This window comes from Oxyura jamaicensis, chromosome 3 (assembly GCF_011077185.1).
Source record: "Oxyura jamaicensis isolate SHBP4307 breed ruddy duck chromosome 3, BPBGC_Ojam_1.0, whole genome shotgun sequence".
In the NCBI taxonomy this organism is placed as follows: Eukaryota; Metazoa; Chordata; class Aves; order Anseriformes; family Anatidae; genus Oxyura; species Oxyura jamaicensis.
The window spans coordinates 31,498,313-31,512,439 of NC_048895.1; the positions used below are offsets into that span (position 1 = coordinate 31,498,313).

General features: G+C 40.0%; 1 protein-coding gene across 2 annotated transcripts in view; it reads left to right on the forward strand.

Moving 5' to 3' along the window:
* The window catches only part of THADA (THADA armadillo repeat containing), a 161,167-nt gene that overhangs the window by 132,433 nt on the left and 14,607 nt on the right, over positions 1-14,127 (forward strand). Inside the window, exons 36-37 of one of the 2 annotated variants that reach the window (XM_035321144.1) lie at positions 460-591; positions 13,446-13,510. In XM_035321144.1, the coding sequence (XP_035177035.1) occupies positions 460-591; positions 13,446-13,462 (149 nt within the window). In that variant the 3' untranslated portion in view covers positions 13,463-13,510. The remainder of the gene's footprint in view (positions 1-459; positions 592-13,445; positions 13,511-14,127) is intronic. The other variant, XM_035321143.1, reaches the window with a different exon arrangement.

The window sequence follows — 14,127 nt, forward strand, 5'->3', positions numbered from 1 at the left end:
GCCAGCACTGCTAGCAATATCTGAACAAAATTTTATTTGGCAGTCTCTGTTCTAGGCAGAGTGAGACAGGAAATCCATCATCACATTGTGTTAATGGATCTCCAGCAGCAAATATTTTGCCAAACAGGAATTATGTACTCTAGAAACTATATAAAATTCAGAACACCCAAAACTTAAAGTTAACTTAGAGCAATCCATTCTCTGGAAGGTAACTGGAATGGAGTGATCTACTGTTTAAACCAAGCTAAGACAACCACCTAGATAAAGTTCACACATAAGCAGGATGTATTTTGATTGTATTCCTAGTTTTCTTCCCAGTGCGTTTCTTTTGCCCTCATTTCAGTGTTTCACTGAATTTGTCATGTTTAAATGTGCAAACATAATTATGGAATTTATTTGAATGAAATGGAATTTATTTGAATGAAAAGGAATTCTAATTTTCTCCATAAATAAATATAGGTCTCTCTGATACCCTTGCTATGTGGAAATGTGTGGTCCTCCTGCTGCAAAATGAAGACTTGGTGGTAAGGGACGCTGCTGCTGAGATTATACAAGTGGCACAATCTCAAAAAACGAGCAGTAAAGGAACAGGTATGTTAACTTTTCCTCCGTTTTCAACAGTATGAGATACTTGAAAAACAAAAGTATTTCAGTTCTCATGACAAAATTCTTGCTAACTGTGAAATGATCCATGTATCTCACAAACCCCTACCATGGAAGATAACAGTAAGTTGAGATTTTACACCCACCATGCCTTATTATTTTGTTTTTACTGTTCTTGGTATAATTTGCAAATGGTTATTACGGGTATGTAAAAAGGACAACAGCAGTGTTCAGCTTTATGGTTCTTGCTGTGATGAGTCAACTATCACATAAGTAGTAATGCTGGAAATTCTTTAATGCCAGCATTGCTCTAATACAATGCAATGGAAGACACTGTTTGGATCTCTGGTCATTATAATAGCTTGATCACAGTAAGGAATCCGGAAAAACAGTATTCAACTCATTGATTCACTATTAGACCTTGAAATCCATTTAGTTCCAGATCAACAAATAAAATTCTCAGAATACCAACAATGTGCTTTCAAGGATGAGGGCCCTTCTGTCTGCATGCCCTAGTTTACTCAACCCTGGTAATTTTAAAATAGCCACAAACTTGAGCAGGCTTAACTAATTAACGTACTTTGCTTTAAGAGTCTTTACTGAAGCGTTCTTCTGTGTGCTGTGAATAAATATGAAAATTGCTTCCAAGCAGCTTTCTCTCTGGTGGACCCTCCTGGTCTGTGCCATTCAGTAATGCCTGTACCAGTGCGGCTGCAGCCAGTAGTACAATGTGGTGGGTCATCTCCATGTGAACTTCTGCTAGACTGTTGATAAAGCAGCTCTGTGGTTTAAAACAACCACAGCAGTAAAAAATGTGTGTTTTCTGCTGCTGCAGATAGAATTAGCTGTGAATGTGCTCATGTGGCAGATGTAATTTTGAGCTGGCACTGTTCAGGCATGGTGCTGTGGGGTAGAAGGAAAAAGAAGGGATGTGTTAAAGATGGCTTTTATTTTCCTGTGAATTCCCACAGCTCTGATTCCAGCACACTCATCACCGCTCTGGCAATTTATCTGGTCCCTGCTACAGCTCTGTTGAATATCAAGAGTCTCTGTGTGTGTGTGTGTCTCAGGTCCCTGACAGTGGCATTTTGGGGCCATCCTCAAATACCTCAAGATAGTACTTTCTCTGGAAATAATGCAATGCTGTTCTCTGGCTCCTGTATTTCATCCCTGTTTCCTTGTTGTGTCCCTGTGCCTTGGGATACTCCCCCATAGCTGGCTGAGATGTTAAGGGCTCTGTCTTCCTAATTAATACCAAGGTGATACCAATACTACCAATTTGTTGAGCAGAAGTGGCCATAATTGAGGAATTAGTATTATAATTGGTTTTTATTTTCAATGTTCCTAATTAGGATAGGGACCACCTCCCCAAACTTAGGTTAACCCCTTAGTTATACTTTTGCCTTCCTGTACTTTCACTTAAACTACTTCTAATGAAATCAATGTCTTTTACCTGTTGTGAATAGCAAAGTACACACTCTTGAAAAGAAAGAATAAAGTTTCTTTCCTCCTCCATTTAACATTTCTCTTATTGTTCTTTCCTGTGACATTTTTCCCCACTAAACTCCTTTTATTTCTCTGTGCTTTGCGACTACAATGTCGTTTCCATACACTCTGTAATTGTTTTATCACCATTAGCACTAGTTAACATGAGAGATCAAACGGGATATTATAATTTCAAGTTTGTTTTGTTCATCAATCATTTTTATGCCCTAGCAGACTTCGTATTTCCAGAAATACTGCATTGAAGAAAGTGGTTGTTGCAAGCGTCACCTTTCACTGTTAATTTGCTGCACTCGAAGTGGGAATTCTGCTCACAAAATGCAAGTGTTGGATTTGCCAGAAACATTGGCACTAGCTTCATTATATCTGCTCTTTACAAAGCTCTCACCTCTGTAAACAGCATGTAAAGCAGTAAGCTGTAGCTGTCTACAGAAGGACTGAATTGTCAGCTTAGGGAATGAACACCTTAAGTTTTGGATATATGTCTGAGATCCAAAGAAATCTGATTATGGCCTGATAACTCTGATTAGGCCTATGTAATTGATAACTGATACAAGCTGGCATCTGCTTGTCCTGTGGCAAAACGCAGCATGAGAGAGCACATACTTGAACGCAACAGCTGGAGTGAGTCTGAATTTTTATTCTGCTTCAGGAGGGTAAGATGGTTTAAGCTGGACTTCTGTTAATTGTAATAAACTTCCAGATTACTTGCACAGATTGTTAACGTAACTGTTACAGGATATTTTTCCCTTGCTTGCATGTTCCTGAATTACAGAACACGTGTAGCAATACGACTGTGTCATGTAATAAGTACTTTCAGGTCATTTATAGGTGGTGAAACTGGAGCCAATTGGTCCTTTCTATTAGAGTGGTTTCACTTCCTGCAACTGCTCCTATCTTGTGTAATTCTTTGAAGTGTTACGTGAGCTCCTGGAAGGGAATATGAACTTAGTTTCTTGTTACTCCCTCATGGCTTTTGGTGAGAGGGGGAAGAAAAAAAAAATCCTTGGGTAACTAATCCATGCAGCTTTGGATCTCTCAAATGATGAGAGCAGTAACCTTGCAGAGTCTGAAACCCAGGGCAACAAATGTGATAAAAGAACTCTGTCAAAATTACAGCCCCCATTTTCAGCTGAAAGGAGAAAAGCTCAGAAGACCAAACACTGACAACACAGCAGGGCTCCTATGCTCTGTCCTTGTCTCCCTCAAAACTTCCTGCAAAACATGTTGTTTGTTTTTTTTTCGAAGACAATGACTTCCCCTGATACTGGTAAAGTTTGTTTTTATTTATGTTATTCATACAGAGGAACTTGATTTAATTTTGTAATATAGGTAAAAACTTGTAATGATGGGGGGGGCAGGGGTTACTGAGGTTGGCTGGCTGCGGTCATTTTCAGAACAGAGCAGGTCAAACAGAATCCTGTCTCACTAGAAAGGAGAAAACCTTTTGTTTTGCTTGCTAAAAATAACAGCTTAATAGGTAGTTAAGGTTTTACAGATAACTTGGACAATATAAACCTGATCTGTAACTGGAGGTATTGCATGTACACTTTGTTGTTGTTTCCTCATGCGTTGAGGTGTAAACTTCTGGGGGATTGTTTTATTCCTTTAGTATGAGGGAGGGTACAGGAAGTATTGTATTCGGTGTAAATGTAGAATAGCTGCTTTGAAATCTAATTAAATTAGTGACCCATGGCTGTGTAAAGTCTAGACCTATTCACAGCGGCGTTGCTTATCCAAGAGGGTTACTCCTTACAAGAAAGCAGATGATTTAAGTCACATGGAAGGAGTTTACTTTCTCTACTGATGAGTGCTTTGCTGAATATCCTGACCAATTCCATTGCAAGCAGGAAAGTTGTATTCATTGTTGTCATTTTCCTCTGTGGGTTTTTTATCTAGAGAAGTACTTCCTAAAGTAAAGTTGACAGTATTAGAAAGCTTGTTGGTATTAGAAAAGTTTAGATAAACTATTTTTTTACCATTATAACTCATTTAGATTAATCTTTATGTTGGCAAATTACCAAATTAACCTTAAATTGGTTTAAGAGCATTTTTAGCGTTGATAGCATTTGCACCAATTTAGCTGACTCGATTCAGCTCTGACAATTTTAAAAGTGAAGAGCAATTAGACCCGCAGAATTGGATAAATCTTTCAATGCACCTGAATAAAATAGGAGCCTAACAGTCCTTTTGAATGTGATTTAGGCCTTGGGGAACCTCTTCCAGCATTTAGTGTGGCAGAGCAGTATAGGACAGGACAAGTTAGCTCACTGGTGGTTGCATAGCTGCAGCAGAGCTTTGCTCAGCGTGCACAAGGTAACCGGGCCTGCCCCAAGCACTGGACACATAAGCATCTCAGAAAGTCAGCCCAGTGTTGTTAATATTTTCCTTGCTTCTTGCATAATTCTGAGGCTAGGACTGGGGCTGCAGGTGATGTGGTCAGTTCTGAACATATCGCTGATAAACTTACTGGCCAAAAATTCAGGTACATTGATCCTGATCCTTCTGTTCCCATTCCATGTGCTGCAGGACTAAGCACTGGAGGGTACTTGTACTCTTGGGTCAGGAGTTTCTTCAAGAAAGGCAATGAAAATCTCTTTCGTCTCTTACAGGATGTTCCCTTCCTGATATATTTGACTTTTAACCTTCAGTAAAATAGTGAAGGTGACAAACGTGCTGCTGGGGAAGGGGCGGCACAGGTCTATGTAGCAGATTTGATTGAGGTTTTGTGGAAATTGGGTTCTGACCATGGGTTTAGTGCCCTCCAGTATCTCCGTCATCTCAATGTGTCGGACTAAATGCGTGCAGATTGCCTTCCAGTAACTTTTATTTCACTTACTGACTAGAGAGTGTAAATGTGCGCAAAGGGAGACGTTAAAATGAGCTGCTGGAGGCAGGAGGGGAATCATTTAATTAAAGAAGGAGACATTTGCAAGGTAACTTTGAATTCTTTGCTAGGCGTTAGCATTTGGCTGAATAAAATCTCTCTATTTGTGCATCACACTGTCTCTGTGACAGGAAGAAAAGCAAAGCAGTCCATTTTTTATGCCTTTTTCCCCTCACTTTATATATAGATTGTAAATTCAAATACGAACTTTTTTACTGTAGAGTAGGGGTCTCTATCATACAGGTGTGTGCAGCAAGGCCTATTTATTTATCTTTTTGGAGGTGGGGTGTGTAAATAAGCCTTTAGCAGAGGTAGGACAGGAGGAGATGAGACTATATTAACATGTGAAGGAGAAGAAATCTTGCTTGGATTTATGTTCTTTCATACTATTCTCTAAAAAAACTGCAGAAATTCTCATACATACATGCCCTAACAAGATCTCATAAATCACTCAGAAGATAAGAGATACCTCAGGCCATATGATATTAACGTAGCACAATGGTCTGGCATTCATCATCAACACCACAGGTGATATCAGCAAATCATGGGTGACCGCCTTGATCTCAAAACTGGTACCCCAAAAGTCCTTTATGACCAATCCATATGAAGTATTCCAGGACAAGGGACTTGGATGAAATCTGCTCTAGTCGTTAGTGAAGCGGCTAAGCGTAAATGCTGGGCTAAAGTCAGTGCTAAAAACACCAGTGTTGGTGTTGTGTTCAGATGCACGATAAGAGTATCCCACCTATGACACAGGAAACGGTAAAGAAATGTGTTTTACTTTGATTATTGCCTCAGGTCCTTGTTGGCATTTGAAACGGAGTGTTTTCAGACGATTCCTTTGGCCTTAGCAAAAGGAGCTTTTCTTCCACATGTTTACCTTTCGGTGGACGTGTAAAAAAGATTTCTTAAAGCTTGAATTCATCACAGCATCGAGTTAACCCTCTCCTCCTCCCCAGACCCAACTGTTTACTTACGCAGTGCCAAGCCCTTGCGGGGGGAATGGAGTTGGCAAGGAGCTGGGGGTTGGAAGCTGTGCAGCACCGCGTGTGCGCTACGCAAGCGGTATGTCCCTATGTCTCTCTCCCTCCCGGTCAGGCAGGTAAAGGAGAGGGACTGATGAGGTGTTCAGAACTCTCTGTTCCATATAACCAACGTGTTCATCCTCCTGCCAAACCTGGGGACAGATCCACTGCTTTTGCTCTACTTCGGTGCTGGCGTGGCATTCTAGAGAGGCAAACGGGAGGAGTGTGGTGAATAAAACGAGTCGGGTTACTCTGATCCTGGACAAAGATTAATGTATAGGGTTCAACTTTTCTCATGCACTGGATGACTTGCCCTGATGTTCAGGTTAGGCTAATAGACCTCTTTGTATGCTGAGGCCTCAAATAACTCCTTTAATTGCATCTCTTAAAACCAGTTCTGGCAGCTGTCTGGCTTTAAGAAATACATGATAATTACCTGAATGTAAACTAGGGAACTGCATGCATGCACTGTTTTGAGGATGTATTAGCTGGAGTCTGTGGCAGGATCACAGGCGATAGATTTCCTCTTCTTGGTTTAAGTAAGACTTGTGCATTTTTTTCCTTGTGTAGATTCTTTAGAGATTGATGGAGGGGTTAAGAAAACACAGAGTCAGAACTTGGCTGTAGAGAATGCTGTGCTGAAAGTGTCTGGAGCTCTTTCACTAGCTAACCCCAAAAAGGAGATTTTTGGTGCTGCATGCAGAAGATTGAACATTTTCATTCTAGGTACATGACACTGACCACTGTTGTGAGGAAAGTTTAAGAGCTTCCCACAATTGAATCAATTTCAAGACCTTCCAACTGCCCTGGGTAGGAAAAAACAGCAAATTGGAAAGCTCATTTATAGAGTTCTTACTAACATCCGTGCTTCTTAAGCTACCTTGAGAGTCTTTTATAATTTTGGAGCCTGTTGGTTAGAAAAATCTCCTCCTCAGATTTTGTGATGTGCAGCGGGGCACTTGGGAACTGTCCGCAAGTTCTCAGAGCATTGCCTGGGTTACTGAAAGAAAGCTGCTCATTGTGTTAGCCAGAAGATTGCATGTTCCTGGTACTGGGGACAAGTGGAAAGAAGGTTAATGCATTTTTTTTCTGGGATCAGTTCCAGTATTTATTTTGCTATGTAAGTCTTCATACCTGCATTCTGGTAACCAGATGCACAACTCCCCAGAAAGAACTGGATTTCTAAACCTGCTATAAAAGAGGAATTGTTTCAGCCAAGCATTGGGATTAAACGGGAGGAGGCATTTATCCAAATGGCCTTTAAAGTCATGGAGAGCAGAAAAGGGATGTAGACAAGACCCACCCAGGCAGAAGCAGAAGAGCTCATGATAAAAGCTAGCAACAATCAAAATCAGAAAAACCTCACAGCAAAGCAGAGCCGCTCATGTTGCAGAACAAGATGGTTTTCCACAAATGACATTTATTTTAAAAAGGCTGTGCGTGGAGACCATGTAATATTCTATATTAAAAGGATGCTGTTGTGTTCTTGCAAACTCAGTGGCAAAGTGTGAAATACCAGCAACAGTTTGCAGTGTTATAATCAAAGGCAGTGTAGAACTGTATTCAGAGACACTGTAAGGAGGTGAAAGCTCTTTGGTTATGTTAGATAAAGCGCGTTGAGGACGGGAGGAAAGGTCACACAGCTGTGTGCGTGTTCCTGGAATGCACTGAAAGGGGTTCCAGCAAGGAGATGGAGGGGGCGCTGCTGGGAATTACGGGAACACTCTGCACTCTGAAGTGCACTAGATGTTACTGAAAAGTACCGTAGGCCATGTAAGGCAACATCACAGATAGCGTACTTACGCTGTCAGTAATTGTAGAATCATAAGTAGAGTAGGGTTCACAGAGGACAACGTGCTTCTTAAAATGGTGCGTGTTCAGCCTTCTGCTTAAGGGACAATACCTCTGGCTGTTTCCATTTTTTTTCCTCTTCTGTGCTTTTAGAGGTGAGTACTTCTTTACGTGTATGCACAGTGTAGGATTTGTGCAGCACCATTTAAATCCTGGCAAACTGAGTAGACGGTAACTATCTGTGCTAGTCGGTGACTACCTGATGACATGGCTGTGATGACCTTACATTTAAGAAACTTGTTCCAGAAAGCAAAATGACACGTGGTAGAGATTATGAAATATTTACTGTGGCTAGAAGCTATAATTTGGTGTTTTTCACATCTCCTGTAATAGTTCTAGGATGGGCACAATTACAGGTCAGTTGCAAGGATGAAAGAATTGAGGTCCAGAAGCGTAAATGAACCTGGTCTCTCAGCTACAACAAATTTGGTGCTGTTCCAGGAGCAGATTTGACCTGTAGTCTAATTGTACCATCTTTTTATGCTAATGTGTGTATTCAGGGTCTTTAACATTTATTTTTCAGCTGAAGTTCTAGTTTTACACCCCCCAAAATCTCCTATTTTTATGAAAACTTTTGGAAAATCTGATAGGGAAGTAATTGTGGTCTTTCAGGTTGTATTTGTAATATGATTGTTTCCTGTTTCAGTGGTAACTCTTGAATAATTTTTAGATATTTTCCCGAGACACAGAGGAAAAATAGGCTGAAAAGATATAAAATGGGCTTAAATATTTTGTTCAGAAAACTCTTTGGAAGTTAGCTTTGGGCTTAGGGACCCATCATTGAATGTGTTATTTCCCCGTGCTTTTTTTTTTTCTTTTTTTTTTCTTTTCAGTTTTTTTCTTTGCTTACAAAACCAGAATAGAGGGAGGCTGTTTATGATCCCCACCCTAACTACTAAACTTGGAGTTTTTGTCGGACTAAAATATTAATGAAGAGCCATTTACTTGAAGACAGAGAGAATTCACATCCTTCTGCAACTGTTTATGAAACTTCATCGGCCTATGAAACGAGGTTTTCTGATGTGTTCTGTAAAAGTGTTGTTCTGTTAATAGCCATGGGCCCTCTTGATAGAAGGAAAATAGCACCAGTATTGATCCTTTAAAGCAGTGCACTTTATTTCTGAGACAGATCTATGGTATCTTAGTCTTCAAAAAAAAAATAAATAAATAAAAATCCACGTGTGTTTTATTGGCTTGCTTTTTACTCTGTGACCAATTATAGAGAGAGCAAGTAGCAGTGATAATTGTCTTTATTGAAAAAACTTTTGCAACCAGGCCACTAAACTAGGCAAAATCTTGCTTCTCCAATAGTAAATAAAACTTAAGGACTGATCACATTCTTCTGAACAGAGTTTATTCATGCTTTCTCTACATGAGCTCACAGTGCAGAAGAGCTGATGCTTTGGAAGCCTTTGGAAAAAAAAAATCTCTTTTATAGATGAGTGGCAAGATGGCAAGGGATGCTAGGGGAAAATAAATTTTACTATCTGCCCTATGCTGCCAACTAGTTCTTAAAGCTAAGTCATGAAGTGTTCTGGTGGGGTTTTAGTTTGTTTAATCAGTTAGTGTTTTGATTCTGTTTCCTTTTCTGTAGCTAGCATTCTACATTCGTGGTTTTGGGCATGCTAAGAATCAACAAAAATGTTCAGCTTCATCATCATATCTAGAATTTTGAAATGAGATCTCAGCAGAGATAATAGAAGTTCCATGATATATGAAGACTGCAGGACCTAGCGTATAATCTGTGTGACATTTTGCTGCGGTGTTCCGTATTCATACCAAGATTCAAATGTATTACTTGAATAAATGGGCTCCAGCTTTATTGGTTTGGAAAAGCTGAAATGAAACTTGCAATAGTAATGTTGTAGCTTGTCCTTCATCTGTAGAAACGAAGTCTTAGCACACACTGCACGGTCTGGAGGCCAGTTGCTGCAGTTCTCTTTTTGATAGAACCATAACTTTATTCATACTGATCTTTGCCTTTCACTCTTGCTAGGAAAGGGTGAGACTATCCCAGGATATTTATTTTTGAAAGACCAATGGCTACAGACTTGAGCAATTTGATATAGGACAGTTATTCAAAAATAATGTATTTTTTTAAGCCAGATTTTGTTGCAAAACGGTCAGACAAACAACAATGGAAAAGAAATCCTGTTAACATTAAGAATTGTTCAATAATTAACAAGTAGGGAAAGGGAATGGAAGAAAGAAAACCACTGGGCTTACGAAAGGTAGTTGCATACATTTCAAAAGGAAAGAATTTATTTTTACAGGGGGCTCACTGTCTCATAGCGTCCAGCCAAGCATTAGACATGGTGGAAAACTGGGATAGGGAAGTTGGTGGTAACTTTTCAGCCATTCATTAGTTGGCACAGGTGAAAGCTGGCACTAGTGTAAGCAGGACTGTGTGCAAGAAGTCTTGAGTGACTCATAACCTGCAACTGTCTCTGTCCTCCTTGGATTGCTTAAGACAGAGAAGGTCACATGAAGGAAAGCAGTCCAAATGGATATGGCCCAGCATCTCTGATATTTTTAGTATCTCGACTATCTCCCTCACGGTGTAGTGGAGAGCGGCATTCTGGAAGGTCTGATGTGAAAGATGAGCAAGAGGCTTGGCTACGTGCATCAGGGCACATGTGGTGTGCTGGGGAAAGGCTCAGATGGGATAACAAGTGAAGGCACGTGATGGACTAGAGAGCTTGCAAAACTTTACAAGTTTGTAATTACTTAATTTCATATCCTTGTTACCTCACAGCCTTAAATGTGCAAAACTTTAAAAGTCTAATCTCAGTCCTGTAGACATCTAGTTAGTAAACTGCTCATATTTAGGCTAAATATATAATAATTTAAATATTCATCTGCATTATACATAGACTAGGAAGATGTATGCTGAGAAATACGTGTCTAATGCTATGGGAAATAGTCCGTTATTTTTTGGAAATGTATTGCTCATGGAAAACCCTAATTGACAGCTGCAGGAGAATGAAGGTCTCTGTCTTTCAGCATCAGAGGTGTAACAGATGTCAACAGTGCACATTTCCTCTTGTTCTGCCCTATGCATCAAACTTCACCATAAAATACCAACTCTGAAAAAATGACACTGATAGCATGCACAGAATTTGTCCCCTGCAAGGCCCATGCCCCATTCCACGGCACGCACTTAGCATACTGAGATTTCTCTGCAATGCCATTTTGCACTGAGAGGTGTTTCACCAAGGAGGAGGAGACAATGCACTTCTGCAAGCAGATTTCTGCACACCATTTCATTTGTGTATGTGTGGGTGGGAGCAAGGCAGGGAACGTAAATATCTTTGCAGACTAACCTAAACCACCTCTTTGTTTTCACATAAGTCAGCATTCAGCATTTTTAATGACCAAGATAGAACCTACCTGTGCCACAGCCAAAGCAGCTCCGTAGAATGAAAGATGCTTTTAGTGTATTACCAATTCCCCGAGCCGTAGCCTTTCCACTCATTTGGTTGCTTTAATTAGTGGTGTGGTGGGGGTGGGGGTGAAAGCAGTTGTGGGACACAATGGGCCCTTACTTCAAAACCTAAGATGTGTAAAAGTCGACTTCTTTTTTCCTATAATCAGTTCCAAATGAGCTCTTACAAGGGGAACTTGGAACTGCCTTGGCTGAACAAATTGATTTCTCATGCATGTGAAAGTCAAGTTAAACATCCTTGGGAAGCCTAGGAATTTAAATTTCAAGAATTAGATTTTTTTCATACAGGGCTTTTGATTGTTAGATGTAGAACAAGACTATTGAAATCATTTTGAGGAGCAGAATTATTTATGGTAGTTGCTTACAGTACCAGCGTAATGCCACTTTCGCATGTTTTTAATTTTGGTCTTTTGCATGGTCTGTGCTGTGTTAATGATCACCTTGTCATGCTAGCAGTGGAAAACGTTTGTATAAATAATTCCCACTGGTAAGATGAAAGTGTTAACAGAAATATTTCAGTGAAGGTCTTGATTAACTTATATACTTGGCTTGATCACAGTGGAGGTTAGCCTTACAATATCTTATTACCAGCACTAATAAAACCCATTCATTTTTTCATGTTCTGTGTTAATTACCCTTTTACTTTCCCTCATGCTCAGACACTCATAAGTTTATTGCATGTTTGTGTTGAAGACCACACTTAACACTTAGTAGATTTTTTCTCACCATACTCATTTTTACAAATTCATTCCCAAACAAAACTTAGCATGTAACTGTTTAGACTACAGGGTGCTCAACTTAACCTACATTTGCTATAAACATTAAAAGATGGATTTTTTTCTCATTTCCTCCTACTAGATAGGCCTAAAGGCCTATCTAGTGTACAGACATTAAGATGCACGACAAAGAATTAAATTCCATGATACCTTTCCTCTTTAATTCAGATTCCCCAAACGTAAGTTATTCAAGTAAATTGCCATATCGCAATATGGTATATACAAACATGCCATATTCTCTTACCACCACAACTCAGGAAAACAAGGCATGTCCTGTGATTTCTGAAGTCTGATAGTGGTAGAGTTAAATAAATGGTATTAATGAACAAATTAAGGGTCCTTCAGAAAAGATGTTTCCAATATTATTTTCCTTTTTCTAAAGCGGTGTGTGATGCATAGACTAGTTTAATCAGGGAGGATCATAGTGAGATGAGAAATGGTCTCAATGTAGAGAGGGCTTGATCATATGGAGCTGATGACTTCAAGCTCTCATAATGTGAGGTTGGAGCACACCCTGGAATAGAAATCAAATGGGATGTAAGGAGATCCTGGAGTTAAAGGGATCTCAGAGTGAAACAGTATTTAAATACATGCCCCGAATCCTGTGCTGGTCTGTAGAACACAATAGTGGTTTCAGTTCAAACTCATGGGGAAGTAGCACAGACAATACGGGCAGGCCTTGCTTGTTAGCTGCCTTGCTTTGCCTTGGGTTTTAACTGTTGGCATGGTTATTTCTGTGACACTGTGGAGGGCTGTCACAGAGTAAAGGTATATTCTCCAAGCCAGAGGACTTTGCATGATTCTCACCAGTAGGGTGAAGGCCATGCCACCCCTGGCAGGGGGAAGTAGGTTATGGCCTTCCCTGAAGCAAGCTCCTTTGAAACAGGAGGACTGAAAAATAAGATGTTACATACAGAACGAGTCTTTGTGTTAAAGACGTACATGTCCATGTTAGAGACGTGTGCCAATGTGGAGTGTAACTGCGTGTGGCAGCTTTATAAGTTCCTTGAGCAATGGAATGAAAGGAGCTTGTTTTTCTTTTCATGGATTTGTTTTGCAGATAAGTGGATTTTCTCATGTTTAATCACTGAAGCTTCAGCTTTTCTCTAGGTGGGGTGGTAAGAGGGTCTCTTTTCCCTACCTAGCTGGCTGGTTACATAGGAACAAGACTTCATGTTTTGGATTTCTTTATCCATTTTGTCAGACTGGTTTGAAATTGTGCAGCTGGTTTAGAGGTTGTGGTGGGAAACCACGTACACAGGAGCATGCCTGCTGATTTCTTTATTTTGTTAAAAAAAAAAAGGGGGGGCTAGGGGGACAGACAAAAATACCTTTGATGTTGTTTACTCTTGCAGACTGCCAATGTGACTGAAAAAAATACACCAGCACCGTGACCAGCACTGTGGCTGTTTTCTGTGCAATAAGTGCCACCATCATCTCCACCTCCTCCCAACTTCATCCTCCCAATTTCTAGCACATTCTCAGCAGAGCTTTCATTGACTTATGTAAGCTCGCAACCTATTGCTTTTTTGTCTCCATCCTCTCTTTATAATTTTTCTGGTAAATTAAATGAATTGTGCATGAGTTGTGTATTTTTATAAGCAGGGTTGATGATCTAGTGGTAGCGTTCCCTGACGCTTATTTTTCAGCTACTTGTGTTAATTCTTAATAGTTGGTACGGATATTTACCATACTGTGAAGAATTTTATTTTTCTTATTTATTACAGTAGACATGAATCTGTATATGAAGTTAGGGAAACATGCTTTATGCAGGCCACAAAAAGAATTTCAGGCCTTTTCTTCTGAATGCTGTAACATATTTATGCTTTGGAGCAAGCTACTTCGGTAAAATATGTACAAATTTGGCTGAGAAGTAAGACTATAAAATGTCTTGGTAGAGACTTTAAGGAGCATAGAAGCTAAAACCTGCAAAGATCTTTGTGTTCACTAAGCAGCTTAAATTTCTGTATTCCTGCAGCGCTTACCTGTGCTCCCAGAAGGGAGCTGAGCGCGCCGCAAGCCGGGGGTGCAGAGCCC